Raw genomic sequence first — 13,013 nt, 5'->3', positions numbered from 1 at the left:
AGTCCATTCACTTCACTCTCCTCTGGACACGTTATCTCCTGCCCCCTCAATCCTCCACCTTGATCCCCTCAGAGAGAATTAGTTAATAGGCTAGAACCTAGTCAACTTGTCATAATACCACTGTTTCTGTTTAAGTGTGTATTTAAAAAAAAAAAACCACAAAACAACCCAAGTGCTGATTTTGAAATTTTTAAGAATGTAATTACAAAGAAAATACCTAAACTACAGGCTAAATGAAATACTAACCAAGCAATGAAAAAGCAGAGCCATTTTTACAAAAATTCAAGTGAGTAGGAGGGAGACTAGATAACCTCTGGAATATGTGGTTTTTGTTACCAAAAGCAACTAAGCACAGAGGGCACTTGGAGACGAACCTAACTTGAGGTTTCTGGGTGAGAAGGCTGAATTACACAGAAGATGGGAGGCAGCGGGTAAGACAGGCCAGTATGAGAGGACCTGCAAGCAAGGAAGCAGCTACAGACCATCGAAGATAAAACAGTGAGCCCTTTGAAAAAGGCAAGGGAAGTGCTACAGTGAAAGAAATCCCAGAGAGGATACGGAGGAACACCTACACTCTTGACGGGCATAACCAAACAGATATGGTAAAATTTAATAAGCAGTACAGCAATGCCAAATAAAATTTAAACAGTACAGATATAATCATCCAACAGACAGACTTATAGAACCAAGGCAGCACGAGGAGGAGAAATATGGTCTGCAACAAACAAGTAGGCCATACCTAACATCTTTCTCCTGGCCAAGCCTCTAAATTCAAAGGCCAATCTGCCTCTTAAGGACTACAGGCAATTACAGACTACTGTCCTCCAGCTAGCTATTTTTGTTCCCCAATTATCGTCCTCAATATCTGCTAACAAAAAGTTTCATAGTTGACGGAATATAAACAGTATCTAACCGTAACTCAGGGGGATACTTTCCCTAGAAGCAGAATTTCCTAGTTCTGTTTCCCCAGAATTACATTTCAAAATGCTAAAATGAGTAAGCAAAGATGACTTACATGAGCTCTCCTGATGGACAGTAATGGTAGCAATACTCCAAAGAGAACAGTGTTTCAGAGACCACCCTACAAATCACAGAAAAAGGCCCAAAACTACCCTGGCAGGAATCAAAGACATACAGTAAGTGCCTTCCAAAAGTTAACCATCTTCTTCAACTAGCCTTGGAAAATCTTCAGAGTATAGACCACACAGGTTGATAGTTCTAATGCTGAGGGTAACCAGCTACTGATACTTCTAATGCTGAGGATAACCGGCTATCTTTAAAGTCATTTCAAAATGAAATTTATCACTAAAAAGTAGTAGTATGAGACTATGTTAATAGAGTCTTTTAATAGAGGCTATTATAATTAGGCCACTTCTTAATTTACTGATTCTTTTTCTATTTAAAAAGTCACTCAAATTATCATAAGGTTCTTTAATTTTCTTCTACTTAGCAGCACTATATTTTCCAGCAATGATGTGAGAAGAAAAGGCTGGGATGGCTTAGCCATTTGAGGGTCCAACCACCCCATTTTTGTTTACAAGGCGTGTGGTTTTCTTGCCAAACCATACCATGTAATTTTTTTTTCTTAAAAATGAAAAAAATTAACTCACCCAACCCCCTCCCAACAGGCCAGCTCCCTGCTTGAGCAGTCCTTCAGTAACTGGATCATCTCAGCATAGGGCATGCTGGGCAGTCACAGCCAAATGGGAGCCAGCATGGCTGCTCAGGGGGATCTGAAAAAGTATAAAACCACTTATGTGCTAAGGGTTTCCCCTATCCCCCATTCAGCATAATGGGGGATTATCTACTTAAGTAGTGTACAGGGAGGGAAAAAAGAATGGACATTGAAATAGCAGTATTGTATGTAGCTTTAGGCAAAGGCCCTTCCCTAAATGCTAAACAGGAACGAAGTATTTACGAATGACTCAGCAACTTGAAAAATGGTGTATACAATTCCATACCTGGTTCCCTGTCACCTCAAACAAACCACCAACACAAATAAGAAAATCTAATAAGATAAAAATGAAGAAACTTTATTTATAGTGGCTCATTCAGATGCTAAATTTAACTTAACAGTAAGCAGCAAAAACCATGAATTGGAAAACTTTAGCAATCTATATTCTGATTCTTCACTCTTCTCCTTCACCTAAGGAGCCATGGTAGGAGTTTTAAGGCAACATTCACAGTGAGCTTGCCTCAATCTCCAGATATCTTTATCAGCAAATATACAAAATACGTTACCATAAAATGGTTTTAAGTGTTTTTAAAGTTAACAATTTATTTTTTAAGTGCTTCTGCTCTAGTCTCTAGCTCATAAATAAAATTCAAGAGGCAAATTTAAAGAAATAATTTAAAACCATGAACACTTATTTAAAACATTAATTAGAAGAGATAAACATCTTTCAAGATATGTAATAATTAACATCATTAGTAATGAGACAAAATTACATCACATGCCTTCTGATATGCTTCACTAAGAACACAACAATTCTGTGGTACTTCTACCCAAAATCCACAGCCTGAAAATAATCATGTGGAAACAGCCACAAATTGAGAAGCATCACACAAAAACGATCAGCTTGTATTCTTAAACAACATCAAGGTTCTTGAAAAACAAAGGGGAAAGATGGCTCCAGATCACAAGAGACCTCAGTTTCCTAACAAGTCACAAGACAAGGAAACATAACTGCACTGGATCCTATTAAAACCAAACCAAGGGGGACACCTGGGTGGCTCAATGGTTTGAGCGTCTGCCTTTGGCTCAGGGCGTGATCCCGGGATCTGGGATTGAGTCCCACATCGAGCTCCCTGCATGGAGCCTGCTTCTCCCTTTACCTGTGCCTCTCTCTGTGTCTCTCATGAATAAATAAATCTTAAAAAAACAAACAAACAAACAAACAAACAAACTAAAGGATGCCTGGGTGCTCAGTGGCTGGGCACCTGCCTTCGGCTCAGGGCGTGATCCCAGGATCCAGGATGGAGTCCCGCATTGGGCTCCCTGCAGGGAGCCTGCTTCTCCCTATGCCTATGTCTCTGCCTCTCTCTGTCTCTCATGAATAAATAAATATTTTTAAAAATATATACATATCTTTTTGGCTAAGAGGACAGTATTGGAACAATTTTCAAAATTTGTGTAAGGACCGCAGATAATAGTATTGCTTCAAAGCTAATCTTCTGACTTCACCAACTGTACAATAGCTATGTTAGAAAATACCGCTGTCTTTAGCACCTGAATGGCTCAGTCAGTTAAGCATCTGACTCTTGGGTTAGACTCAGGTCATGATCTCAATGTCATGAGACAGGCTCCACGCTCAGCCTGGAGTCTGCTTGGGATTCTCTCTCTCCTTCTATTCCTCCTCTTGCTCATGCTCACTCTCTCTCCAATAAGTTAATAAACAAAATCTTTTAGAAAAAGAAAAGAAAAGAAAGAAAAAAAGAAAGGGAGAAAGAAGAAAGAAAGAAAGAAGAAAGAAAGAAAGAAAGAAAGAAAGAAAGAAAGAAAGAAAGAAAGAAAGAAAAGAAAAGAAAAAGAAGAAAGAAAGAAAGAAAGAAAGAAAGAAAGAAAGAAAGAAAGAAAGAAAGAAAGAAAGAAAGAAAGAAAGAAAGAAAGAAAGAGAAAGAAAGAAAGACATATTCTTGTCTTTAGGAAGCACATATTCAAGGGTATTCTCAATGACTCAAAAGAAAATTTGTGTAAGAAAGAAAATAATAAAACAAATGTGGTAAATGTTAACATCTGAGGAATTCACTTGAAGGTGTACAGAAAAAATTCTTCATAGTAATTTTCTGTATGAAATTATTTCAGAATAAATAAATAAAATTTATTAAAAACCCTATTTAAGTCAGTCCAAATTATGCCAGGATTCCAAAAGTCTAAAATAGTTATTTAGTTGTTACATCTCTATCCAAAAGCTACCCTACTAGGATATATTACCCTGAAATAAGAGTTCAAACATTGTGGACTGAGTAACAAAACACTAGAGCTGCAATGTATTATACCAAAGGCAATGGGGCCAAAATGGCAGATTCCATCTTAGATGACCATTATCAAATTCCTTGTAAATCATTCTCAAAAAAAAAAAAAGAAAAAAAATCATTCTCCCAAGTCATTATCTCTAAACTCAATTGGCAGTTGCATTTTTCTCAATAAATGGTACCTCTTATAGAGATGAATTCACTAGCCACATACCTATTACATCTATGCTAAAGATCACAGAATATAAAATGAGTAAGATAGTTCTTATATATTCAAGTAATTTATGTTCTAGAGGTTTTTTTTTTTAATTTTTATTTATTTATGATAGTCACACACAGAGAGAGAGAGAGAGGCAGAGACACAGGCAGATGGAGAAGCAGGCTCCATGCACCGGGAGCCCGATGTGGGATTCGATCCTGGGTCTCCAGGATCGCGCCCTGGGCCAAAGGCAGGCGCCAAACCGCTGCGCCACCCAGGGATCCCTGTTCTAGAGTTTATAGGACAACAAACACACTCTCATCCTATCAGGTCCTACTCAGATAACACTCCAACTTCCAAATCTCTAAATAACTTTCCACTCTCCCACCTAAGCTCCCCATCAGTCCTTTCCTTAAACTACTGCTCAGAACTTGCTTCCTCTCCAGGTCTCCTCTCTCTCCACAGTAGCTGCATTTGGCAGCCTAGTAGAACGTGAAATTCTATGAAAATCAAAGAGAAAAAATTTTTAAACGTTTTGCCTTTGGGATAGGCAGATAATATGTGACCAACTTGAATCCTCAACACACTACTTAAAATTTCCTTTAGCTAAGGAAAGAATCCAGAACATTGTTTTATGGTCTTCTTATCTGTGTCTTTACTATATTATATTAGGTCCTGAGCTACTCTAAGTTCTTTAAGAAAACTACAAACAGGAAAAACACAACTCCTATACAAAACTCAGGAGACAAAACAATGTCAAACAGTATTGGAGAATAAGAAATATTGTGTAGACTGGTATTTTACAGAAGTTTAAGCAAAAACACAGTCTTCTTATACCACTTTAATCCAAACAAGCTTATACTTCCTAGTCTCTATCTTGATTATAGCCAAATCCCATTAAGTTAGTATCTTAAGCCCTCATTAGAAAATTTCAGAGTAGAGGATTTCTTCAGAAACTGCTTCTTGGGATCCAAGTTCCTGGAATTCTAGTCTCTGGCTCCTACAAAAAATGTGTATCAGCTTTTTTGTTTTAATAAGCCGTTTACCCATAAATAACAAAGACCTTTTACCCATAAATAATACTTATTTAGCCTCTTTTTTTTAACTTTGTCTTTCTTTCATGTTATTCATATACTCGAATCACTAAACAAAAATACATAAAAGGTGGAAGATTTAAAAAGAGAGGAAAATATTTAAGGACTCAAATGATCCAAGAGTCTAAAACTCATTCAGAGATGATTCTGTATAGGATTTTCATACAGTAATGAGAACAATCTTATATCCACTGAAAGCTGTTATCACAGCTCCGAAACTCTTTAACAATGAAATGACAAAGATTTAAAATTTCCCCTCAATAAATAAAAAAGTTTAGGTTTACCATAGTTCCAAAGAAACTTTACTCCTAAATCTAGAAAAAGCAAATTAATTTCTAAATGTTTATTTTTATGCAAATAATAGAAATGTAAAGAACATAGGAACAGAACTTGATCATGCTGGTCTAGAATAGGAAAACAAGTGATAAAACTAGTTAGAGAAGTAAAATTATTTCTCAGTATTACTTTTGTCAGCAAAATGAACCTAAAATAATAGAACTAATTTAATTGTATGACTCCAGATGTGCTTAGTTTTTCAAAACAAAAAGGGTCGGAAAAACAATCATGAGGGCACCTGGATGGCTCAGTGGTTGAGCGAACATCTGCCTTTGGCTCAGGCTGTGATCCTGGGGTCCTGTGATTGAGCCCCACATCTCCACAGGGAGCCTGTTTCTCCCTCTGCCTAGGTCTCTGCCTTTCTTTCTGTGTCTCTCATGAATAAATAAATAAAATCTTAAAAACAAAACAATCATGGAACTCTGACTTAGTTTTAATGGATCAGCAGCTCTGTTGTCACTGTCCCATTCTGGTCCTAAGACCAAGATGAGCTATCGGTATGCAAAATCCGTCAACTTGCTACAAAGACACAAATAAAATCAACATTAAAAAAATCTTATTGGACAAACCGTGAGATGAAAAAGACAGTAAGAAATCTGAGGCAATTGTCTTGGCTTTTATTTTACTTTCTGTTGGTTCTAATTAGACTAGCCTCAGCTCCTGCATCTGGAAAATAAGATTATATATACACACACCCCCAACACAACACTACTTTATAAGAAATGTTTTGAAGATCAAATGAGCTGATTAACCAAAAAAACCCCAACACATTCTCAAGAGGGAAATACTAGATTTTCTACTAATCTGTCATACAAGTAATACTCATTTCAAGTCTTTTGTAAGGATACTGGGGTGTTTGATCATCTTATCTGTATACAAATTCAGTTTTCAGGGTGCCTGGGTGGCTCAGTCAGTTAGGTACCTCCCTTCAGCTTGGGTCATGATCTAAGAGTCCTGGGATCAACAACAGGCTCCCTGCTCAGCGGGGAGTCTGCTTCTCCTTCTCCCTCTTGCCCTCCCCCAGCTCGTGCTCGCTCACTCTCTTCAGTAAAAATAAAATCTTTTTTAAAAGAAACAAATTCAGTTTTCATTCTTAGAAATCAATCTAAGAAATACTTTTTTCTATTTATACCATACCTCATTCCAAGAAGAATCTGAGGCAAAAAACCATATGTATATACATACGCACACATATAATACGCATATAGATATGCATATATGCATACATGCATATATATGCATACATATACATATATTTTTTTTTTAAGATTTTATTTATTTATGAGAAGCACAGAGAGGAGAGAGAGAGAGAGAGAGAGGCAGAGACACAGGCAGAGGGAGAAGCAGGCTCCCTGCAGGGAGCCCAACGCGGGACTCGATCCTGGGTCTCCAGGATCACACCCTGGGCCGAAGGCAGCGCTAAACCGCTGAGCCACCAGGGCTGCCCTACATATATATTTTTTAATTATGCAACCATAGTAAAAAATAAATCAAACTAGGAGAGATATTCAATACCAATCCCACATCATCATCTACATAAAACAAAGAGATGTGAAAATTTCTGAATCCATTTTCTGATTTGAGAGTTCAAAATCTAATTGGAGCCACCAACAGAGAAAACAAACTCATCTAACAGTGTTATTTCTGTTTAAAAATTAATAGTGACCTTACCTTGTATGGATCAAGCAAAAAGTCACTGAACTTGCTAGGCAGGGAATATTTCTTCACCAATTCATCTTCTACCACCCATGGTGCATTTTCACCAGTACCAGCCCGTAATGCGTTATGCCGTATAAAGTATCGAAGTATCTCTTTATTTGGTGGGCGTTCTGTACGAATCAAGCTGTCTGCTGGCACATTACTGATGATCTAGGTTAACAAATATAAATAACTTACCACTGGGGTATAAAGCAATTAACCAGTGAAAACAAAGATTTATGTTCTCTCCAGAAAAATCGTAATTCCCTCTATGAAATATGGCTATAAACTAGATGAAACAAAAAGAATAATTTTCAGAGACAGAATATTAAATTAAACACATCCCTAGGCAATTTATCAGTATGTATGAGTCCTAAAAATGTGCATACCCATTGAACCAGCAATTCCTCTAATACGAATTTGGAAGTAAATGGATAATTAACAACTGCTTATAAAAGGAAAAAAAGGGGGGGGGGGACTACATAAGGTGTATCAGTAAGGGAATCATTGTTTTAAATTAAAATACATCCATATAATGGATACAACCATTATACATATATAATATACACAAACATATAATTATATGTAATATATTATCTACAATATATTTAGCAAGGGGAAAAGTGTTTCTCAATCAGGACAAATTTATTAGAATCATCTAAAAGTGCTATTAAAATGTAGATGATTAGGCTCCAAACTTACTGAATCAGAAGTGCCTCTGGCAGTAGAGTGTGGGAATCTACATTTTTAATAAACTCCCCCTGGTGACTATCAGACACCCTACAACCTGAAAATACTGTTTCAGAAAAAAATTTAATGACATCACAGATCTTCATCATATAGTAAATGAAAAAAAGCAAGTTTAAAAACAGTATATATAAAATACTCCTTTATTTTAAATATTTTATCTATTCATTCATGAAAGACACAGGGAGAGAGGCAGAGACACAGGCAGAGCGGGAAGCAGACTCCCTGCAGGGAGCCCGATGTGGGACTTAATCTTGGAACCAGGATCACGCTCTGAGCCAAAGGCAGGCAGTCAACCACTGAGCCACCGAGGTGTCCCTAGTATACCTCTATTTTTAAAAGTCACTTAAAAGCTAATCTCCAGGGGGCACCTGGCTGGCTCAGTTGGTTAAGCATCCAACTCTGGGTTTCAGCAAGGCAGGCCCTGTGCTCAGTAGGGAGTCAGCTTGAGGTTCTCTCTCTGCCCCTCCCCACAACATGCCCACATTCTCCCCTCTCTAAAATAAATAAATAATTAAAAAATTAAACCTTAAAAAAAAAAAAGCTAACCAGCATTAACCACATCTATATTTACCAATTATCATCTCTGAGTATGGAATAAGAGGTATCTTTTTTCTTACCTGTATCCGATCTTCCTGTATTTACTACATGTGAACAAAACAATTTATACTCATCGATAAAAATAGAAGTGAGGGGCACCTGAGTGGCTCAGTTAGTTAAGCATTGGATTCTTGGTTTCCACTCACCTCATGATCTCCGGGTCATCAGATCTAGTCCCAAATCAGACTCTGAGCTCAGCAGAGTCTGCTTGTCCCTCTATTGCCCCCTCTGCCCATCTCCCTGCTCCCACGCACATTTTCTCACTCTAAAATAAATAAAATCTTAAAGAAAAAAAAAGGAATACAAGTAATAATCAGGGAAGTGGCTGAGACTTTCTAGTAATAATATTTTACCTAGTTATCTTGCTGAAGGTTAAGTAAAAAAATTAGTGAAAAACTATATTTAACATCGAATTTTCAAATATAAACAAACCCTAACAATCCAGCCATGTCTTCAGATCAACTATAAAAACAAAGGGATCCCTGGGTGGCGCAGCGGTTTGGCGCCCGCCTTCGGCCCAGGGCGCGATCCTGGAGACCCGGGATCGAATCCCACGTCGGGCTCCCGGTGCATGGAGCCTGCTTCTCCCTCTGCCTATGTCTCTGCCTCTCTCTCTCTCTCACTGTGTGCCTATCATAAATAAATAAAATAAAATTTTAAAAAAATAAAATTAAATTAAATTAAAAAAAAAAACAAGTGAGTCAAAATGCTGGGGGCGCCCGGCTGACTCAGTTGGAGGAGCAACTCTTGGGGTTGCTTGATCTTGGGGTTGGAAGTTCAAGCCCCATATTAGGTATAGAGATTAAAAATAAAATCTTTAAAAAAAAGGGGTCAAGTAAGACTTGTCAACATTCTGAGGTGGGGAAAAAACCCAAAACTACGAAGAAGCAAAAGATCTCGGTTATAATCCTTCCCACTCTCATTTACACTAAATCATGAACTTTGAAAGAACTCTTCGATTTCTTAGGACTTAGCTGTTTCTGCTATAAAACAGTTCAACAGGAAGACAAATGTGTAACCGACTTCCAACCCAACTGCCCACTCTGCTTCTTTCTAATTATAAGATTTTACACATACAGGTACAGAGTACCTGAAAATAATATGCCATATTTCATGGACTCTTAAGATGCTATTAATGAAAAACACATTGTTTTATATACACCACTAAGAAAAAAATTCTTGCCCATTTATTTTAGGATATATCATGAATCTGGGGGCACCTGGGTGGCACAGTGGATTGAGCGTCTGACTGTTGGTTTCAGCTCAGGTTGTGATTTCAAGGTCATGAGATTGAACTCCATGTTGGGCTCTGTACTCAGCATAGAGTTGGCTTGGGCCTCTCTCTCCCTCTCCCTCTGTCTCCCCTACCCCCCCAACCCCACTCTCTCTCTCTTTCTAAAATAAATAAATAAATCTTTAAAGAAAAAATATATATCATGACTCTGGATGTATTAAAACAATATAAACCTTAAAATCAGTATAACAAAGCACTATTTTAAAGGTATTTACTATTTTAGATTAGTAGCTTCACAGATTCCTTGTAAAAGCACTGATTAGTACTGACTCAGTTTCTGAGTTTAAGTGTATTACAAATTGCTTTATTTTTAACAGGGAAGAGCTATTTCCTGGGGAAACTGTATAATTGCTGGGAATCGATTCTTATTTTTCAAACTGAGTTTGAAGCTCAAATGTAAATTATTCCTATACCCTAATAATTCATATTAAAAGAAAAAACATGCTATCTCCTAGGGGGAAAAAATACAATTTAACTTAAGGTCATAATTACATAGGTCATAATTACAAAAACTAGAAAACTGCTCAGAATTTTTTGTAGAAACACATTCATTCACATTTTTCTTTAGCACATTTTCTCCAAGAAAACAAGCCCTATATTTTCTGAAATAACATTTACTACATGTAAAAGGTTTAATATAAAGTACCAACTAACCTTATCTTCATTTTGTAATTTCACATCATATTTGTGAGGCAGAAATTTTGGTGGAGCCCATTTCCTTTCTCCTTTTTTTAATGAAGTAGGGAGTTTTCGTGGAGATCTACGTGCTCTGTCATCTAGTCAAATCAATAGAAAATTAGTGAAAAAACAAGTCTTTATCCATTCATTCATTATGAATCTTACTAAACACCTATCCTGCACTAGGTACTGAGTGATGGGGCACAAAGATGAATTATAAAGTCCTTCCCTCAAGCAGATAAAGTCTATGCGCCCACAAAAATCACAATACAATGTGATAAACTACTGTAACAGAGATTAGCACAGAAAAATACTATGAGAAGAAAGAGAAGCAATGTCTAACTTGGACTGGAAGATAGGCAAAGGAAAGGGCCTAGGAGGAGTAAGATTTGTTTAAAGACTATAAGCAAGGAGATGAGTGACTATGATCTAGACTACAGTAAAAACTTCAGACTAAAGAAGTAAGTAGGGGCCAAATTATAAATAACACTGCATACCATTTTTTTTTTTTTTAAAGTAGGCTCCATGTCCAATGTGGGGCTTGAAGTCACAACCCTAAGAGCAAAAGTCACATGCTCTACTGACAGAGCCAGCCAGGTGCCCCAACACTGAATATCATTTAAAGAGACTGGAATGTGTCTCATGGGTACTAAGAGAAACAAAGGATTTTTCCATCTAACTAACTAGACATATACACTGTGAAACATCACTAGTATGAAAAAATTAAGAGAAAAAGTAATACAGCAGTTAGAAAAGGAATGAAAGGGGCAGGTGAAACTAAAGATTGGGAATCACAAAATACAGCACTAAACATCTGAATTAATGTATATGGAATAGATGCTGAAAGAGTCAAGAAGCATTTAGAAGATAGACTTGGTAACCAACTAGATGTAGAAATGCGAATCAGTTTCCAAGTTTTCTGCCTTAGGGACTGAGAAAATGAGGGGGTCATTAACTGAGTAAGAGAATGTTGAAAGAACAGCAGTATTTTTGCTGACTGTCTTGGGAAGATAACATAAGATGATCAATTCAGTCTTACAGGTGTTAAATTTGAACTGCTTGGGACATACACGTAAAGACAGGGTCTAGAATTAAGGAGTTAAGCTGATATGAGTCTGGAAACCATCAGCCTTTATACAGATTAAGAATTTAAACTGGGCAGGAATGAAATGTAACAATACACTTGTATAGAAAAACAAAAAGGGGGCAGAACAAAATCCTATGAAAAATAATTTAATGAATAGCAGATGAAAAAAAGAGGTAAAAAAAAACCCCAGAAAGGTAGGGGTGCCCAGCTGGCTCAGTCGGAAGAGCATGCAACTCTTGATCTCGGGGTCATGAGTTCAAGTCCCACATTAGGTAGAGGAACTATTAAACAACCCCTCCCCCCCAGAAAAGTAGTTGGGAAAGATAGGGTGACTATAGTATCAAATAAGCTCAAAGATATGAGAGTGACCAACAATGTTAAATGGAACAGAAAAGTAAAACACAAAGAAGAAATCCATGAATTCTGCAATTAGGGGGATCACCGATAAGCTTATTAGGAATAGTTTCAGGAGTAAAGAGGCAGATGTTACACTGTAACATCATAAAGAATAAACTAATAGAACATTCTCAAGATTCCTACCTTGAATAAGACAAAAATAGAAAATAGGATCAAGGGAAGATCTGTTTTTGTTTTTGGAAAACAGGGCTTTGTTTATAAGCTGCAAAGAACCATTAGAAAGTTTAAAACACTGTATAATCAAGGATGGCACGTGATGAGCACTGGATATTATATGTTGGCAAGTTGAATTTAAATAAAATAAAATAAAAATAAATAAAACACTGTACAGTAGAGAGACACCTGGTTGGTTCAGTCAGTTAAGCATCTGACTCTTGCTATGAGCTCAGCCTTGATCTCAGTTGTGAGTTCATACCCTGCACTGGGCTCCATACTGGGCATGGAGCCTACTTAACAACAACAACAACAAAACAACAACAACAACAACAAAATACCATATAGTAGAATAATAAAAATTTACCTAGCTCTTGAGAAACTAAGAGGGAATGGAATTCAAAGCATATGTATCTTGGCTAAGAGAAAAGAGAGCTCCCTTCTAAGATGGAGGAATAGAATCTTATCAAGGAAATTAGGAACACAAAGCTAAAAAGTTCTTGCCCTAATACATTTTTTTCCCCACAAAATAAAAGACAAGGTCACATGATGAGAAAATATTTTTCATACTAGAATTTGCCTATCATATTTTTTTTGCCTATCATATTTCTATAGAAAATCTATCAATTTTCCCCTGAAAACATGCAGAATACATCATAACATTAATTCTTTAGCCCACCTACGATTCTTATCGACATACTTGCAGTAACATTACATCCTAGTAATTAAAACCTG

At 36.9% G+C, this 13,013-nt stretch overlaps 1 protein-coding gene across 1 annotated transcript in view; it reads right to left on the bottom strand.

The window, feature by feature from the left end:
- BAZ1B (bromodomain adjacent to zinc finger domain 1B) overlaps nucleotides 1-13,013 on the bottom strand; it is a 69,104-nt gene that overhangs the window by 36,132 nt on the left and 19,959 nt on the right. The window contains exons 5-6 of the mRNA XM_038539121.1: nucleotides 10,598-10,719; nucleotides 7,276-7,473 (exon numbers count right to left, since the gene is read on the bottom strand). Coding sequence (XP_038395049.1) covers nucleotides 7,276-7,473; nucleotides 10,598-10,719 — 320 coding nt within the window. The remainder of the gene's footprint in view (nucleotides 1-7,275; nucleotides 7,474-10,597; nucleotides 10,720-13,013) is intronic.

Source organism: Canis lupus, chromosome 6 (assembly GCF_011100685.1).
Source record: "Canis lupus familiaris isolate Mischka breed German Shepherd chromosome 6, alternate assembly UU_Cfam_GSD_1.0, whole genome shotgun sequence".
NCBI classification, from domain to species: Eukaryota; Metazoa; Chordata; class Mammalia; order Carnivora; family Canidae; genus Canis; species Canis lupus.
The sequence above is the reverse complement of the archived record's forward strand: the minus strand, read 5'-3'. Positions and strand labels throughout refer to the sequence as shown.